Here is a 19,522-nt window from a genome sequence, read left to right on the forward strand (position 1 = left end):
CTTTAGAACAAATGTTTGGATGTTCTCTGGTTAGTTGAAGTGTCTTTGTCACAGGATCTTGAGGTTGCTTTACTGTCTTTATACCATGTGGTAATAAAGATAAGGGATCCAACAGTAGATAAGTAATGATTCAAAGCATTACAATAAGGCAAACATAATGTAATGAAAATGGTTTTGCCTAATTAAACTCCTTTCTCTTACTGTTCATTTGTAGCTAGCTAGCGAGCATTAGAGAGGAACTTGCCTGACTTCATTGGCTCTGGTGATCATATGCCGTTTGCAGATCCAGGCGATGGACCCGTCGTCTATGTATCTAACTCGCCACAGGCCAAACTTTTCTGCAATATCCCTCCCGGCTGAGCAATTCTGTTCCCTCAAGTAATCGATGAGCCACTGTTGAGCTGCTCTTTGGTCTTGCTCCTGAATATCTCTATCTCTGCCTCGGTTCCTACCCAATGCAGCAGCGACCCCTATGGCTCCTGCAGCTCCGGCCGCTCCAGTCATGACAGCTGGGTTGGCTAGGTGAGCGATAGCATGGCCCAAGTCAGGTATCATGTGCCCCATCCCAGCTGCCCAGTTTGCTCCTATCCTCAATGCAAAAGTCACCAGTTTCATGAAGTTTGTCATGTATGGAGCCAAGCACTTCACAGCGTGGTTGTCTATCTGCATCACGTCACACCCAAGTTGATCTTCTACGACGTGCATTTCCCGTCTAAATTCGCATAACATGTGTATCCTTAGAGCAACCATGCCAGGAACCATAGCTGTGATCAGTCTTCTCCCGTAGTTCTCTGCTCTGATGAAGTAAAACATGTTTGGAACTTTTCTTTCATCCATCTGGACGTTATAGTTGACAAGGTAATTCACTTTGTGATGAAGCTGGATCAGAAGTCTGTGCTCATAGTATCTCAGTCCTTGGATCTCTTGTTTCAGGTCTCGTATCTCTTGCTCGATGATCTTCAATCTCTGAAGTACTGCTTCTACTCCCTTAGCGATTCCACCGAAGCTAGGATCAACTTTTTCCAGCTCATAGGTCACCGATACATGATTATCTGCTTCGGGGTCGTCGGTGGGAACTTGTAGTTCTTGGGCTAAGTTGTGCAGATCATGGTACCTTCTTTGCAACACTTCTCTGAAATCATCATCAGACAGGAGGTTGCGGGCTAAATCAAATCCGGCTCTTAGAACAGTCTTACCTGAATCTAGAACAGAGTCCCATGTGTGTTGATAGTCATACATGGTCTCTGCAGGAACTGATGATAATGCTTCTTTTAGTCTCTGGAGGGAAACAAACTGAGTTTTTCGAAATCGTGGTGGAGTCAAGTCCTGGACACATTGTGGTCTTATGATGTGCTCAAGGAGGATTACACCTTGGCAGCTGCTCTGGATAGCCGGAATGATTAGCTGGTGAATGAGCCTCAGTGTCTCTGTCAAGCTCTTTGTTGAACAAGCAAGAACATCAATGTAATTTCCCAACTGTCCTCCAAGCTCCACTCTAATGTTAATGCCATGGATCGTTATAGCGATGAGGTGCTTCTCTAGACTATAAGTAGCTCCGTGTTGGTTCTTCAGTTCCATGATTATGTTATGAAGATGCACCTGCGCAGGCAATATGAACGATTGGTAAGGTTTAAGTTACAGAGATGAAAGAAACAGGTAAGTGATTTTGAGCCCTTGCCTGTAAACGAGGGAAGAATCCCGCTGTAAGAAACATGTGACTTGAATCATCGCACTGGAGATGCCGGCCTGAATAAACACAGTCATGTGTGTTTATCTGCCATTTCTGTGTCTTTCCTCTGCCTTCTTCTAGAATCGATGGGACTAACAATGAAGTGTCAGGACTGGAAGGGTCTTGTTCATAGCAAAGTTCTACTTTCTTCATCATCTTCACAAGGTCACACGCATCAAAGTGCTCAAGTACCTTTGAGGTCATCCCTGGAATTGGACTCTGTAAACTACTTCTCAACATCTTCTCTAGCTCTTTCCTGCTAACAAATCCATTTCTTTCCCCGGTGTTTTGCTTTCTTACATCAAGCTTTATCAACTGAGCAAGAACCTCACCACAAAACCACTCGTAGTCTAGTATCAAAAAGCCCAACTCATCAAAATAAATCACCTCTCCTGTTTGGTGAAGGCATGTGGCTATGGCTCGCCGCCTTGTCTCAACAATCTCAATGTTCTCGTTGCGAGACTTTATTCTCAGTGAAGGAACCTTAAACTGGCAGAGATCTGCAAAGGCTTTCCATCTCATAATAGGTTTGTTTGAATTCTCTGACCTCCAGTCTGATAAGAGCTGTACCATATCATTGCAGAGCTGATAAACCCGAGGAACTCTTTGAAGAATGGCTTTGCTAGTCATCCGAATATGATGCGTGAGTCTACTAACCGAAGGAGATGATCTTGCATCAACTGTGAAAACAGTGGGATAAAAATCCACTAATGCTTGAAACTTGTCTCTCAGTCTCTGAATGCAACCAACAGTTGTCTGAAAGCTTTCAGATTGCTGACTGATTTTGTCGGAGTGAGTGAGAACAATTGTGACATTCGTTTTCATGCATTGTTGGACCGCTTTCCTCGAGTTGGAAACAATGAATCTAAGCCAGTATTGAAGCTCTTCTTCTACTTCTGCTGGTGTTTTAGGTTCTTTGTTGCTCGGTTTCCTAAACAAGCTCAATATGATCAAGAAGAGAGATGGGTTTGGGAACATAAAATCATGAAGAGCAACAAACTCGTGCTGCCCTGCGAGATTCCAGATCGAGATCTTTGTCTCCTCGTCCTTGAACGTCTTTATTTTCATCCCACTAACAGCTTGCTCCACAGGATTCATCAAAGTTCTCACATTCTCCACATAAGGAAAACCGGAAGAAGATGAACTTTGAAGTATAGAATTGCAGAGCGTTGTCTTGCCTGCATAGTCTTGTCCACACAGGAAAGCTCTAATGCTCTTTGGCTCAGTTAGTGGCATATCCTTGAGTGAATCATCCGTCTCTGCTTCATCTATCTTCCTACCATTGTGTCCCAGCTTCTGATAAATCTCATCTGCTTTCCCTGAATCTTGAAGCGGAGTTCTCGCTAAATCAATTTCCTCAATCAATGGATTAATCTGCAATGTCTCAGTGATAGCCTCCAATACTCTATCACCTCTTACCCCTTTGCATCCTTGTAACGAGAACCGTCTTAAAGACGAGTTCTTCTGCAAGCTCTTGAAGATATGTACGAAATCATCAGGTCCAAGGCTCGCATCGTCGTGAATACCGAGATGAACCACTGTCTCGTTTGTTGTCACCATCTTTAAAACCGCGGTGAGTCCATCTCTTCCAATCTTTGTCTTGGAACTACCAAACACAATTGACCTCAATGTGATGTTAGCTTGTAGCTGCAGAGCAGAGAACCTACTCAACGGACAAAGCAAATCCTCGACACCAACACTCCCAAAACGATTTCCATCAACATACAAACTCTGCAAGCTCTTGTTCTTAAAGAGTCCAGCTGCAACGTAAACAACAGCTTTGTCTTTAAGACCGGTTTTCGAAAGTTTCACTTCTCTAAGAGTCTTGTTCTGTTCCAAAACCCATCTAAACTCTTTCGCCCACCGCGAGTTTAGCTTAGCACCAGTCATATCTAGAGACCTCACGGTTGTGTTCATCCCCAACGCTGCAGCGACTCTGCAAGAACCAGAAATGTCAATCTGGTAAATCGTCAGAGTGTTGCTCTCAGGTAAGAACTCAACGATCTTTGAGCTTCTGTCTCGTTTGTGATCTCCACTCCACACGTGAACCTCCATCGGTCTGTTCATACCCAAAACAGCTGATATCAGTGGCGTCGCAGTGAAAGGACTGGAGTCGAAAATGGAGAAAAGTCTCAAACTTGAGTTGGTTTCAATCATCTTCGAGAGCTCTTCAGCTCCTTTTGACCCAATTGAGTCTTCCCAAATCTGCAATTCCTCTAACGAATCGTTAACCTGAAGAGCGGACCCGAGAAGGGTAGCTCCTCTGTTTCCAATCCTCGATTCTGAGAACATAATCTCTTTCATGCAGCTGTTTCTTTTCAAAATCTCTGAGAGCTCGTTAAGACATTGTTCACTGAACCTGTTCTTTCTGAAAGCAAGCTGCTTTATCTTCGAGGTGTTGTCTAACAACAAACCAAGGCTCTGCAGCAGCTCGATTTCCCAAGAGATTCCTTCGAACTCCAAGTTCCTGAGAGATGTATGCGTATCTAAAGATGTGGCTAGCTCGATGAAGATCTGGGAAAGTGAAGTGAGGTTGTCTCTGGTGACGTTGATGTTCATGGAGCTGTCTGTTATTAGCTGACAATGCGTGGTGTTTCCGAAAGTGGAGAAATATAGGGTTTGAAGATTGAAGCAAGTTTGTTGTGGGTCTTTGATTGCTTGAAGAAACCATGAGAGGTCTTTGAAGCTTTGGTCTGGCTCTGACTCCATCTTTAGGCTGAGAGACAGAGAGAGAGAAGAAAGGAAAGGAAAGGGATTTTGTTTCTTTATCTGTGTGTTTTTTATTTTTTTTGAAAACTTTAATTACAACAAAATCTTAATGTTGATGATGAGTTTGAAAATGTTGGTTGGATGACTTTTATTTATATTTTTTACTAGTTTGAGTCACTGTTATTTATTGTAGTAAAGTTTTTCTAAGTTTGACTAGTAGATTTCTTGTAGTAAAGTTTTGATAATTATTAATTACACATCAATTACATTATGATGGAAATAACAAATAAGTTTGTTTTAAAGTTTTAAAATAGGTAAAACTTAAAAAAGATATAAATATGTAAGTTTTTTTGTCATAATTACAAAGATATGGTATATGTGTATATAAGGAACAAATCCACAAATGCATTATCATAAATAAAAAAGGGAATATGCACTAGATACCACAAAAATCAAAAGTAATTAACAAACTACCATAGGACCTACAAGGCATTCTCTCTCCTTATATACAATTACTTTTATACCCATTACATATATTACATGTTATTTTTTAAAATATCATGTCATTTTTGTTTTTTGAACGAAATTATGTATCGGTTTGGGTTTACAAATAAAATGATTAGGGTTTAAATTTTACAATTAGAACGAAATTATATGTCGGTTTGAGTTCACAAATGAGATGGTTAGGGTTTAAATTTTACCATTAGAACGAAATTATATGTCGGTTTGGGTTCACAAATAAGATGGTTAGGGTTTAGATTTTACAATTAGAACAAAATTATATGTCGGTTTGGATACACAAATAAGATGGTTAGGGTTTAGATTTTACGATTAGAACGAAACTATATGTCGGTTTGGGTTCACAAATGAGATGGTTAGGGTTTAGATTTTACAATTATAACGAAATTATATGTCGGTTTGGGTTCACAAATGAGATGGTTAGGGTTTAGATTTTACAATTAAAACGAAATTAGATGGTTAGGGTTTAGATTTTACAATTAAAACGAGACTATTTGTCGGTTTGGGTTTACAACTAAACGTTATTTAGTTCAATATAACATGTAAAATATAAATATTACATGCTATTTTTAAAAATCACACCAAATTTTTCATTATTTCTATCTAACAATAAAAAAAAAAAATGGTGATTGTGTCTTTTTACTCCAAAAAACGTGGGTCCTATGGTATTTACCTATAAAAAAATATTGTTATGGTATTTTTTTATTTTTCTTTATATTTGTGCTATCTACTAATATTACCCAATAAAAAAATGACCATGAAAGAAATAAGAAAATTTCCTAAAAGATTGGTTAAATTTTCACATAAAATAGTTATAGAATGTGGAATAACATTTAGTCTATTGAGTAAATAAAATAAAAACTTTCACGTGCAAAGCTTTTACAAGAAGTCAAGAAGGAGGTCTAAAAGTCGCAAAAGCTTTGGACAGACTCTTGTTAATGGGGACCGATGTTTCTACTGCATGTTCTGTAATAATATTGTTTTGATTTCATTGCTTACTAATTCTTAAAAATATACGTTTTTTTGTGGAATTTAAAAATTAATTAAATAAACAGTAGATTAAAAATCAAATAGTGATCAAAGATGTATTGTAATTTGTATGATGTATCAAACCAAAAAATGTTGTTTACCAAAAAAGAAAGAAAAAAATGATGGTAATTTTTCTAAAAACAGAATTTAGTAAAATAAGCAGGTTAACTTTTAAAAGTCACTAACTATATTGTGTTTTAAATTTTTATTAAACTTCTCAAAACATATTTTAGCCAATTATATATTGTGTTATATTTGTTTTAGTTTATTTCCAATTATAGTACGGAATATTAATGTTCTTACATTGAAGATCTAAAATATAAAAAGAACTTTCACAAATTCACAATAAGAAACATAAAAATAACCTTTTAAAAAAGTGAATATATCTCATTAGGGATACATGCAACAAAATAGTCATATCCTTCTCATACACAACATTTTCTCCAAGGCTAATTTGAAAAAAAAAAAGGTTAAAGAAATCAACGTTTTCATAAACAATTCGATTTGTAAAAAAAGAAAAAAAAAAAAAGGTAAGTAAAATTACAAAACAGAGCACAGAACTCTGAAGAATCTTTTGATCGAAAATTCTACGATCTTTGTTTGGTTATTTCTATGAAAGAAATAAAAAAGTGTTTGAGAAGAACTTTGAAACCAAATCTTCATCCATCTTGTAATATCTTTGGCTGCTATGATCTCTGATCTTATATGCAATAAGAAATATATAAAAAACTGTTCTTTGTTTTCTCTTTTGGTATTCTTTTGGTCTAACAAAGAGAAAGCAAAACCAGAATCTTTGGCAAAGGACTCACGCTGTCTGATCAACAAAGTTGGTTTCTTTGTCATGAGAAGAACCTCTTCACACTCTGCAACTGAAATTGGTTGCTTTTCAATCTACAAATCTCTCTCAAATTCTTTTTTCATGTTTTCTTGGTTTTTGATAACCTATGCCTCAATACCTAAACAAGTAAACAAAACACAGATCAGAACATTTCACTCGCGATCAAATGTATTATTAACCAATGTTACAAGTCTTTTGAGAAGAACAAAGTTAAGCTTCTTTTTTTGGTTACCTCTATTAGTTTGTCTACTACCAACATTGTAGCTTCCATTGTATCCTTCTGAGTCATTTGCAGATGGGTCTGAACCTACATTGTCAATGTCATAGCCGTAAGAGCGAGACAAATTGTCTAGCTCGTGAGAAGACTGAGATGGTAGCTGCTGCTGTTGCTGTTGCTGCCACGTTGAGTCGCTGTAAACCGAGCTCCCTCTGTACAATTCCCCTATAGAACCTTCAAAACCGTTAAATTGGGACGAGGTAAGTCCAGAACCTGTCCCAAAGTTTCTTCCATAGCCGCCACTGTTATCATTAGCAACAGCAGAAGAAGAAGAAGAAGGAAGTCCCCAGTTTCCTCTGTTGTTTTCATTCAAGTTCCAACCGGGACCTGCAGTATCGGTTCTGTTTCCCCATAAGTCTCTATTGTTAGAATTGTAAGGAGACTCAGTTCTATTGTGCCCGATTGGAGAGGTGTAACGGTTTGGGGAAGCACCGTTGAAGTAAGGGTTGCTTGGAACCCGGTTATAACCAAATGTAGAAGTAGTCCCATCATAGCTAGGATTCAAATTCAAACCGAGGCCAAAAGAAGAAGACGCATGTCTACCACTACCAATAACAGGACTAAACCGACCACCAACAGAGCCACCTAGATTGTTATAAAAACAAGGACCAGGAGCAAAGTTGTTAAAGTAGCTATTAGCAGACATCCTATTAGACAAGCCACCACCATAGTTAACACCGAGAGGAAGCGGGCTTCGGTTACTAGAAGCAGGAGGGGAAATCTCCTTAGGTACCGCTCTTTTGACCTCGACTAGTTTTCCATTGAGCTCATGAAAGGTCTTGAGAAGAACTCTATCAACAGCATCATCTGAATCAAAAGTAATGAAGCCAAACCCTCTTGGCCTCTGCGTGTTATGATCATACATAACCACAACATCAGCAATAGTACCAAACTGATCAAAGTAGTTCTTGAACTCTTCCTCGGTAATGCTGGACGGTAAACCTCCAACAAAGATCTTCTTTGTCCTTGCACCACCACCACCATGGACAGGTGACAACATAAGGTGGTTAGGACTAGCGTGTCGTTTTAACACCTGCTGCTGATCATCTCGAGGCACGGCCTTCTTCGCCTCAACCTGAAAGAACAAATTGTTCTTTAATATTCGAAAACTAAATTGTAATGATTTCCCCAATCCCAATATAATGACACTAGACTAGACTAACCGTGCGGCCATCGATGATGTGTTTGTCGAGCATGATGACTCTCTCAGCAACACAAGGATCAGAGAAAACAATGAAACCAAAGCCACGAGCACGGCCAGTGGCACGGTCTCTCATGATCACAGCTTCAACAACATCACCGTAGTTGCTAAAATAGTCTCTTAACCTTTCTTCATCTGTATCCCAGGAAATCCCACCAACGAAGAGCTTCCCCAGATCCGATTCCATATTTTTTTTTTTAGCTCCTGCTCCAATTCAATTCAATTCAGTTCAGTTCTGAGAAAACCATTACAAAAAACCAATCGATTAAGATGAGAGATGAAATTGACAAGAAGAAAAAACAAAAACAAAAAACATTTACTTTTTTATATTTGTTGTTGTTGTTTGTTGTTGTCTGCAAATCTACTAAGACGGAGGAATCAAATACATATTGTGTTGTTGTCCTAATCAAAATAGTAGCGAATTTTGGGTGATCTTCAAATCTGAAAAAAAAAATTGGATCTTTTAAATCACAAAACCAAATAAAAGAAAACCCAGAAAGTGAATATGAATTTATGAAGACAAGAGAGATGAGACGAGACCTACCCAGATGAGGAAATGTAGAGAAAAAGAAGAAATTAGAAGAAAGAAACAGAGAGGGAGGGAGGGTTTTCTTCAAATCATCATCATCTGGTTGGTTATTAAAACCTTTCCTTTTTTATTTTTTATTTTATTTTTATCTGTAAAAAATGGTTTCCTTTAATAAATCCCCCATCCAATTAAGAAAAGGAGAGAGAGAGAGATTTGAGATTTGGCTTTCTTATGTTTTTTTTTTCTTTTTTTTTTGTCATCTGATAATATTATAAAATTTGAAAAATTACATAGTCAATTACAATTTATGCTGGCAGAAAACAAAGATATCTGCAGAGTCTACAGTCGGAAACTAAGCTGACGAACAACAAGAAATTTCCAGAAACCAAGCCAGCAGAATAGAAACTAGAAAAGCAAAGCAGATATTATGAAGACCAAAATTGAAAGAGGACTTTCTTATGGTTTAAGCATCCTTTCCTTTTATCTTGGGGGAGGATTTTGTAAGAGAGAGAGAGCGAGACCTCTTTTGTAAGATGATGGCGACCTCTTTTCTTACAAAGAAAACCAAAAATTAATCGTATGTTGCAAACTTGCAATTGAGATAGTTGAAATTAAATAATTTTATTTTGAATGAATACTTTTTAGACTATTTTAACTATTATCATGATCATGGAGACCCATAATATATATATCCCTATTGCTGTTACCTAAATTTTCAAACTAACAAATAGTTTTTTTTTTCTTTTTTTTTTCTTTTTTTTTTCTAAATACTTTACATCTTTTCTATATTAAAATAGAAGCATTCTCACAGAAAATGTTGATGTATCATATTCACAGAGCTCTGGACACTATTTCTTTTATTTATCATCAGTTTTTAATAATATTAACATTTATTTACAATTATATTTTTCCAAAAATACAATTAACACCCAAAACTAAATTTTTATATTATCTTTCTAACTTAATTATATCATTTAATTATATTTTCATAAAATTTTTAAAATGAATTTTAAGAACTCTTTGTTCATATGATATAATAATATAAGATTGATATTATAATAGTTCTCACGGGTTAAACTTTAATTATTATACAATTATTTTTTATAGATATATATACTACACAATCGAATTTTAGATATTTTAATTACTGATAAATATAATCAATTTTGTAAATAAAAATTACAGTAAAAATATTTAATAATTATTTATACTGCACTATGTGCGGGTTATTACCTAGTTATTATTTAAAGTTGTGTGATTTTTATTCTTGGACGAACTCTTTCCAATATTTAAACAATGCATTTATCCAAAATATCTTTCTATATGACTATAGCTATATATGTGTGTATGTCTATCTTCTGAGTATATATATATGGTCTGAATGGTGACCGCGGTTTTGGTTGTGCGGAGAAAGCTGTTTTGGAGTGCGGTACGGTTCAACTGCGGTACGGTTCAACTGCGGTACGTGCGATTTGCGGGACAAGTGCGGTTTATACAAAATAAGCGGTACAAAATGATATTTGATTGGTGAAAAAACTATTTGCGGTTCAGTATTAATTGTGTGAATGGTAAAAAAAGGAAAAGCGACATATATTATAAATAAATTTATTAATAATTAGTATGTTTGTATATTATTGTATATTATGAATTAATAATAAAAATAATTGTATTTATAAACCTTAAATACTATAGTCGATCAAAAAGTAATTTTTTTTTTTGACATATTGATAAAAAGTTCAACTATATAAAGATACAATTTTTTTTAAAAATTATCGATTACTTTGATTTTTCCATAACATATTTGCAATAGTATCTCTTATTTGCGTCATAGCTTCTCCATCTGCTATCTCTGTTTCATCCATGTCACCTATATCATGTTTAAAATTTTGGTTGTTGTTCGTCTCAGTCGTTACATCTGCGGAATCTGCATCCGAGAAATTTGAAATCCTGATGAAATTATGTAGTCCCACTATAACCATTACCACTCTTTTCTTAATTTGAACATTATATCTTGGAAACTCAGAAAGTATTTATTTATTTTTTATTTTTTTCGCATCAGAAAGTATTTATATCTAGGGAAAATTATATGAAAAAAATTCTTTGACAAAAAGTTACTCCCTCCGTTTCAAAATATAGGATGTATTAGTTAAAACACGCATATTAAGAAATAGTTACTTTTAAAAAGTTTAACCAATCAGAAACAATACTGCATAATATAAAATATAAAATTAATCTTAAAGTTGCATAGAAAGTTGGAAACATCGTATATTATGAATACTACTACTAAAATTACTTATATATGCATACTACTAAAATTACTTTCATATATTACATTTTGAAATTTCTTTTAAGGATAAATGAAAAAAAAATCTTTTTTTTTGAAAATACATTTTAGAACTATTTGAACGAAAAAAAAAAAGACACATAAAATTTTTGTTTAATAAAATATGTGTTATATGTTATATGTTAAAATTACACGTAAAAGACAAGAAACAGTTTAATCACACACAAGAAAAAAAAAGTTATATGTTAAAAAAAAATTGTGTATGCGTTTTTCAAATAACGCAGGGTATAAGCAGTAACAGATAATTAGTGCGGTCCATGACTAACATGAAACTTACAAAACCGCAACTAACTTTTTTTTTTTTTTTTTTTAGAAAACCGCAAATTACAATTGTTTTGCTGATTGGTGTTTAAAATAAGTTTCACAAAAACGTGCTTTGAAATACGCACTTCTAATGTCTCCATTCATGGCCATAAGGTAGTGAATGGTGAACATTAAAAAGCGGTTTTCAACCTTTTTTTGTAAAAAACGCACTATGGTTACCATTCAAGTTTTTTAAAACATATAAGCGTTTTTCAAAAAAAAGAAAAAAAAAGTTTTGCGGTTTTGTTCAGCAAATTATATGGTAGACCGCTTTTACAAAAACCCATAGTGTTTTACCCAGCGGTTTTTGAAACAACAGAAAATAATCTAGTTTTTTTACTTCCTTTTCAATATTTAAATAATATATATATCTTATACAAATATAGAGAAGCAAAAATAAAAGAAAAACACATTTTTTTTTTACTTTCCTCTCTAGTCTCTATACTTCTCACTCTCTCACTAACATGTAATATTTTTTAAACACGATTATATAACATTTGGTTTGTATATATATAAAGATATTTCTTTATTAATATAAAAATAAAAATATAGAATTATACTAGTTAATAATACTTAATAATAATTCCGTACCACAAATTATATGTCACCAATCAAACATTATTTTGTATTGCTTATTTTGGAATAACTGCACTTGTCCCGCAAATATATTTGTCCTGCACGTACCCCCACTAGCAAAATTTTTGTCCCACACTACTAAATCCGCGGTTATCATTCAGATCCTAAGTTTTGTGAAAATAACAAAATCTTTAAACCGGATATAACCTTGTCAAGATCGGATGATGTAGGTGACATGGATGCAACAGAGATATATAGCAGATGGAGAAGCTATGACGCAAATAAGAGATACTATTGCAAATATGTTATGGGAAAATCAAAGTAATCGATAATTTTTTTTAAAAAAATTGTATCTTTATATAGTTGAACTTTTTATCAATATGTCAAAAAAAAAATTTACTTTTTGATCAACTATAGTATTTAAGGTTTATAAATACAATTATTTTTATTATTAATTCATAATATACAATAATATATAAACATACTAATTATTAATAATACTGAACCGCTTTTCTTTTTTTTACCATTCACACAATTAATACTGAACCGCAAATAGTTTTTTCACCAATCAAATATCATTCTGTACCGCTTATTTTGTATAAACCGCACTTGTCCCGCAAACCGCACGTACCGCAGTTGAACCGTACCGCACTTCAAAACCGCTTTTCCCGCACAGCCAAAACCGCGGTCACCATTCGGACCCTAAGTTGCTTTAAAAATAAAAGTGAAGTTAACAATTTCTTTAGAAACTTTACAATTTTATGGGTTCATTGGTAGTATCTAAAATTAGGGTTCTTAATTTAATTTTTTTTCAAATGCTGTTCATATTAGTTGAATCAAGTGCCATGTTTCCACAAAGAAGAGTTCATGCGCTTCTGCTAGTGCTTTCCCTTCCTCCACGCTCACTGCTCTTATGTTTTCCAAGTCACACTTGTTTCCCACCAGCATTCTCGCCACCGTTGTATCCGATGGACTGAGCCAACAGAGCAAATCAATTGTTTTTAGAACTTAGAACAGGTTAAATGCCCAATATTTCTATAGTTTTTACATAGAAACAAGGACGTCTATATGATCTACATATAGGTTGGTTTACCAACAATGATCGCTTAAGGCTATAATCATATGAGAATGAAGGGCATAAGCAGTAGCATCCTCCTCTGTTTCTAAAGCCAATATCATCTTTTGGGCGAAAGCAATGCTCTGTTGTGTTCTAGTAGAAACATGAGTAAACTTTTATCTATCTACACTGCAAAAATTACGCAGCTACAGAGTCTAATCAGCAAGCATCATGAGTTTCATATACATATGAACCCATAAATTTACTATTTTTAGATAATGAGAAGACTTCTAATAGATTTGAAGCCTAAAAAAATAGCAAACTTGGTTTCAAATTCTCAATTCTAGTCAAACCTACTACCTAATTGAGCATGACGAGTCTCCCCAATACTCTCAATCCCATAGTCAAATATTAAATCCTATACATCCTATAAATCGAAAGTAGAGATAATCATAAGAAGAGAGTACCTTCTCTGAGCTTGCATTCGGATCAAATTGTATGTTAACCTGTAATTGAAATACTTATCAAAAACAGAGAAACATAAACTGATAAACTCATTCAATCCATTCAAGATCAGACTCACCACAAACTCAATGTACACAAACCCATTCAAGCTACAGCAAAAACAGAAGGTGCTCTTATCAAAAACCCATTCAAGGTGCAGTCAAAGAAGTAAATTTTTTGGGACCTGTATTCTTTATTGTATCCATACGCAAAGATGATGTCCGGAAACTCTTGCAAAACCGCAGCAGAACATGAATTCATCAGACTGAGTGCTGTTTCATCATTAGGCTTCTCAAACTCTTGAACTTGAAAAAATCTATAGTCATCAATCAAGGTAAAAACAAAACAAAAAAATCCTTAAAACAGAAATATAAATAAGCATAAACATACATACTCCTTCATCAATGTTTAAGAAAATATGCAAGTAATGTTTATAAATCGAATCCTAAAAATTGCAATCAAAGAGCATCGCAATTGACATTTTTATAGAATGTTGATTGATTGATAGATTTCGTGATGAAAAATCCTCATCATCAACCATGTCCGTCAACTAACAAACGAATAAAAAGCGAGAAAATCATTTACCTTCACGACCATCGATTCGAACAACCATCAAGTTAGGAAGCATGACTCGTCCTCCAATTCAAATCCAGATCAATAAATATACCAAAGCCGAACCATGGTTCTGCTTGTTGTTAATGAGGGAGGACAACCATCAAGTTTGGCCATCATACTGATCTATACAAGCAGAAAATCTTCTTCAATCAAGACGAAAAATTCAGATAATGATCAGGGGTGGAAGACGATTTTCTTCCTCAATCAAGACGAAACTCTTCCTCAAATTTCATCGAGGAAACGAGAAAAAGACGACAGTGAGATGGAAGAAAGAAAAACACCGCCTTTATTTTTTGTTTTTTCCCTAAAATTTTACTCCGAGGCTGACACGTGTTTGCCGTTTCTTAAATCCCTTCGGTAAAGATCGATTGTTAGTTAATTAGGATTTTTGATTTATTTTTTTAGCTTTTCAGGCTAACAAACTTTGCTTAAATACCACCAATGGAGATGCTCTTAGAGCATCACCATTGGTTGCATTTAAGCAAAGTTGTTAAAAACATTAATTTGAATAAAAGTGAATAAAATTTGAAGTTAACAAACTTCTTAAGAAACTTTCTATTTTTATTGTCCATTGGTAGTATCTAAAAATGTGGTCATTATTTTGGTCATCCTCGGGAACTCCTTTTTGAAGACAGACTTGTTAACAGAGAGCATAGGCTTGTTTTGTCTTTTTCTCTTGGTGGTTCCGAGTACCACACCTTGGTCCTTGTCAGCTTGGTCACTGTCTTCTTGTTGGCCAAACCTGTAATCATATCAAAAAACTACAAATTAAAATAAAGTCTATAGATTCTTATACAAATCCAATCACAGACTTCAATTTCAATCTAACAAACCCCAACCAATTCAATAATTCACCAATTACATTTCCATAGACTTAGGCATTGACTTGTCTTCATATAAGCAACATTCTATCACACAGATTCAGAAATCAAAAATTGAGATAAATCTAGAGTGAACAAGAGTTGAATCAATACAAGAGTGCTTGTAAGAGTTGAGGTTGATGAGGTGTGTTTTTCTCTTTGCTGAACTGAACCTTGGCGTTACCTCTGCCGAACTGCTTCACCAAGAAACAGTTGTTTCTCTTTACGAGATCCCAGACCAGCTGTCCTGGAACTGTTGCCATTTCGAGCTCCTTCACTAATTTTTGCAAAACGAAAATATTTATTAACATAACATATATGAAACGATCAATCAAGGGCTTAAACAGAATAAAGAACAACCTATAGCATGCAAAAACAAAATCCAACAGCTAAACATGCACATCCTATATGAAGATCTGCATAAACGCTATGTTAAAGAGAGTAAAGTAGGCTCAGCAAAAATCACCTTGTTGTAGAGTATAACTCCAGAAGAGAGTATACGACATTGATAGGTGCAAAGGTGTTGATCGGAATGATCACTCAAAGTTTGTAGCAGAGCAGGAGCAGGAAGAGGAGAATCTTCGTATATGACTATCTGCTTGCCGGAACCAGAGCCGTTGGCGGAGATTGGGCTGCCTCCAGCGTCGGACTTGAGCCTTTTCGGCGACGGAGTTCTCAAAACAACCTAGAACTCTAATTTTGTTAACATCAATTCGCAATTAACAACATAGAGAAGTGTAGAAATTGGATCATACCTCGTTAAGATTAGACTCCTGCTTGGGTTTCCCGAATACTCGATTCATCATGTTCAAATTCACCGAAACCCACACGAACACATGCCACTAAAAATTTCAGTTTTGGCCATCATACTGATCTATACAAGCCAAAAATCTTCCTCAATCAAGCCAAAAAATTCAGATATTGATCTAGATGGATGTATGAAGAGTATCTTCCTCAATCGAGATGAAACTCTTTCTCGATGATGAAAGAGAAAAGACGACACCGATAAACAAAAAATAAAAACACTGCTTTTTTTTTTTCTTCTAAAACTTTACTCAGAGACTGACACGTGTTAGGTAAGCATCGTTGCTAAAATGTCTAAGCTAAAGATCGATTGTTAAGTAATTAGGATTTTTGATTTATTTTTTTAGCTTTTTAAGCAACCAATTTTGCTTAAATGCAACCAATGGAGATGCTCTTAGCATATTTAGGGGAGGCTAGAAACGGTTTATAATGGGCTTCATATTAATGGGCCTACAGTTTGTCCAATTTCTACCCAAATTTAATTTTCTATCTCAATGGTAATGTTTAAAAAAAAAAAGTTAATTTATCCTTTATACTATAAAGCACAAGTCACCTAGCCAATTAAATTTTGCCACATCAGCTTTTAATTTTCTTTTTCTAATTTAAACAAAAAAACATTTATCCCACAACTGAAAAGAAAAAATAGCCGAGCAAAAGAAAAAAAAAAGCAAAAAAAAAAAAGAAACTGAACTAAGTGATGTTTACAAATTTTTGGGCTATAAACAAAGCCCAAGTCCATAACAATTATTTGTAAATTCTAAAACTACTATCTTTGTTTGTTCCTCTTATTCGTGACTTTCTCCCACTAACACGTAACACCTCCACGTTCATTAAGCGCTCCTGAAATTTTGATAAACTGTAAATAATTCAAACGCTGATTTTTTCCCCCACTAACACCTCCACGTTCTGATTTTACAACCGATTTCTCATCTATTTAAATCCTAATTCTGTCTCTTTTATCTGTATTCCTCTCTTTCCATTTTTTTTTCTCATCTAATTACATATCCTCTATAATCCTCTCCTCTTTTTTTTTTCCTGATTGCTCATCTAAACTACAGTTACAATTTTCAGGAAGGTAAATGTTTAAACTTTTGTTCTTATTCATAAATTTTCTCTTAAACTTATATTCATTATGATTTTTATTTATTCCAGTTATTGATGAGAAGGGGAATTGAGATGCAAAAACAATTAATTTTGTTTTTAAAGAGATATTCCAGAAAATTATACGACGATGGCTCATATACTGGTACTACCTTCATCTCTACGATTTTTTAATTCATGTAAATATTAACATAATTCATTGCACCTACATACTTACTAATTTGATGAGTTGTTATTTCTCCACATTTATCTAACCATCATTTTTATGATGTTTCCTGTTGAAGGGAGTGCCAGAGGAACGATCAAGAAGAAACTTCCCTTTCCCAAGTAAGAAAGTGATTCCAAGATCAACAGCAACTGTGTTTATGTTTTTATGGTTATCCTTTCTCATATATTTTTTTTTTGCTTTTCTAATGTTAATACAACTCTGTAATGTTTAAATCTACACATCAAATAGAATTTCTTAATTTTAAATGCTTAATGTTCATAGATTTGCTAATTTTTTTGCATTTACAAAGTAATGATCATGTTCTATGAACTTGAAACGTAAGGTGTATAATTAGCAAAACCAAATACGTGCCCAAAACTCTATCAGATTGACATTTTAGGCTATAATTTTGAGGCTCATCTTATAAGCAAAATTATAGTACTTTTTTTTATTAATTTGTAAGTAGTTATATATTGTTTGATCACAAATAAATATTCTGTGCGTATGCACGGGACAAATACTAGTAATAATATAATACATATGTTTTTTTTTTAGTGTAGCAGTAGACATTTTTTTAATCATTACAAATTTTCCTTAAAAATTTTACCAATCCACAAATTTTAGCTTTTTAAAAATCTTCCACAACTCTCTTTTCTTTTTTCTTTTTCTTTTTAAAAAAAAAAATTATTAAGATTTGGTTAAATCAGGCCACAGTTAACAAAATACAAAACCAGTTTTACATCTAAAAGATTAGTTAACTTCAGTTAGAGCCTCATTCGAAAAGTGTCTATAAAAAAACATTTGCAGTCTTATATTTTAGTGCAAAATTTGAATTTCATGTATACACCATGAAAATCTATCTAATATAATAAAGTAGGTTTATACTCTCTAAAAAGTTTTATCTATCTGCCACGTGGCATCTCTGAATCCTCTTATTTATTTTTTTAAATTTTTATTTTTAAGGCCAATTCGTTTTTTTCTATAACAAAACTAAAATATTACAAAGATGTGATACAAAGCCTTATTGAAGCCGATACTTTTTTAATAATAAAAGGCTAATTCGTCTTTTATATAACGAAACCCAAAATGCTATATTACAAGAATGTGATACAAAACCTTATCGAAACACAAATATGAACCCAATTATATATGAAAAGACATGTTACTAGACACGTTTTAAGATGACAGTCCTAGGTTTATGTTGCAGATGAGAAAACCGTCTGAACACCGAAAGTTGCTCACCGCCAATTTGAAGTTGCCGACAAAACTATATCGTTGACCAAACAAACATCATATTGGAGAATGGGCTGTAAATGGAGAATAGGCCGTAAATGGTTAATGGACCAAATGATTTTGTCGTCATGGATTTAGCCAGAAGAAAAAAAAAACAAAAAAACAAAAACAAATTACGGCATTACACGTTTGGGCGGGTTTTTTTTTGTTTAGTTTTAGTATATTTTAATTATTTATTTTATTGTATTTCAATAATTTTGAGTATAATAAACTGATGAGTTTTCCTTTCTTTAACTTCATTGGTGTATTACATGAGTCTGTTGATTTTTACTGACTAAATGGTATTTAAGATCCAACTAATGGTTAAGTTTGTAACGTTAATTTCCACTTTTGGCATTCATTTTGTAGTTAAGTGTACATATGTGAATTGTGATCACAACTATTGGGGCTGTATCTATAAAAAAACGTAATGATTTGACGACATATATACATTATGTATTTTAGGTATCCTATTTAAGCAATGTTCTAAAATATGGTACATATATGTTAGACGTACCGTACAGCGCCATATAGCGTCATATTCAACTATTTAGACTACACGGTTCTATTTGTATATAGAGCAAATTTGACTACACGGTTTTATTTGTATATTCGAGTATTTAGACTACACGGTTAAATAAATGCATGCAACTAAGTTTGGCTTTAATCTAAACGTTACAAAAACCAATTGTACTTAGAGCAATGTAGATTAGAAACAAAACTGTATATGAAACTAAAGTGTATTAAAAGCAAACCTGAGCCCGAAAAAATCACAATTTTGTAACGTGAGGCTACTAAAATCCCACACTAAGAGTAAAAAGACTAATAACAATGAATTCTTAAAAATATAATTGTCATTCGTATGATATTAATATAATTAAATTTATTTTTAAATGACATTAAGACATAATTAACTGTGAATATTATAAATCTACTTTCATTACATAGTAAGAACAAAATTATTTCCTTTAAATTAGTAAGGTACGTACACTTTCCACTAACTATCATCTTTCATTTGTAAGGTCTCAATTTCTTTTACTTTTCTTG

General features: G+C 33.9%; 3 protein-coding genes across 7 annotated transcripts; all 3 read right to left on the reverse strand.

The window, feature by feature from the left end:
- Positions 1-44: 44 nt before the first annotated feature.
- Positions 45-4,498, reverse strand: LOC104731941 (protein TORNADO 1). Its single transcript, XM_087488973.1, has 2 exons — positions 1,679-4,498; positions 45-1,599 (listed from the first exon to the last, which is right to left on the reverse strand). The coding sequence occupies exons 1-2, from the start codon at positions 4,436-4,438 to the stop codon at positions 229-231; spliced, it is 4,131 nt and encodes a 1,376-aa protein (XP_087345099.1). The 5' UTR covers positions 4,439-4,498; the 3' UTR covers positions 45-228.
- Positions 4,499-6,352: 1,854 nt separating this feature from the next.
- On the reverse strand, positions 6,353-9,486 carry LOC104731952 (uncharacterized). Of its 4 annotated transcripts, none has more exons than XM_010451463.2 (5): positions 8,847-9,486; positions 8,623-8,743; positions 8,265-8,506; positions 7,057-8,176; positions 6,353-6,942 (listed from the first exon to the last, which is right to left on the reverse strand). In XM_010451463.2, the coding sequence occupies exons 3-5, from the start codon at positions 8,487-8,489 to the stop codon at positions 6,929-6,931; spliced, it is 1,359 nt and encodes a 452-aa protein (XP_010449765.2). In that variant the 5' UTR covers positions 8,490-8,506; positions 8,623-8,743; positions 8,847-9,486; the 3' UTR covers positions 6,353-6,928. The 4 variants fall into 4 exon arrangements, with proteins under 4 accessions (XP_010449765.2, XP_010449773.2, XP_010449781.2 ...); XM_010451471.2 differs by having other exon boundaries at positions 8,265-8,537; positions 8,847-9,318; XM_010451479.3 differs by having other exon boundaries at positions 8,843-8,974.
- Positions 9,487-14,733: 5,247 nt separating this feature from the next.
- On the reverse strand, positions 14,734-16,268 carry LOC109129041 (large ribosomal subunit protein eL28y-like). 2 transcript variants are annotated; one of them, XM_087488815.1, is made up of 4 exons: positions 15,846-16,268; positions 15,557-15,775; positions 15,275-15,367; positions 14,734-14,972 (listed from the first exon to the last, which is right to left on the reverse strand). In XM_087488815.1, the coding sequence occupies exons 2-4, from the start codon at positions 15,594-15,596 to the stop codon at positions 14,836-14,838; spliced, it is 270 nt and encodes an 89-aa protein (XP_087344941.1). In that variant the 5' UTR covers positions 15,597-15,775; positions 15,846-16,268; the 3' UTR covers positions 14,734-14,835. The 2 variants fall into 2 exon arrangements, with proteins under 2 accessions (XP_087344941.1, XP_087344930.1); XM_087488804.1 differs by having other exon boundaries at positions 15,205-15,367; positions 15,846-16,265.
- Between the last annotated feature and the right edge of the window lie 3,254 nt (positions 16,269-19,522).

This window comes from Camelina sativa, chromosome 2 (genome assembly GCF_030686135.1).
Source record: "Camelina sativa cultivar CO46 ecotype springtype chromosome 2, ASM3068613v1".
In the NCBI taxonomy this organism is placed as follows: Eukaryota; Viridiplantae; Streptophyta; class Magnoliopsida; order Brassicales; family Brassicaceae; genus Camelina; species Camelina sativa.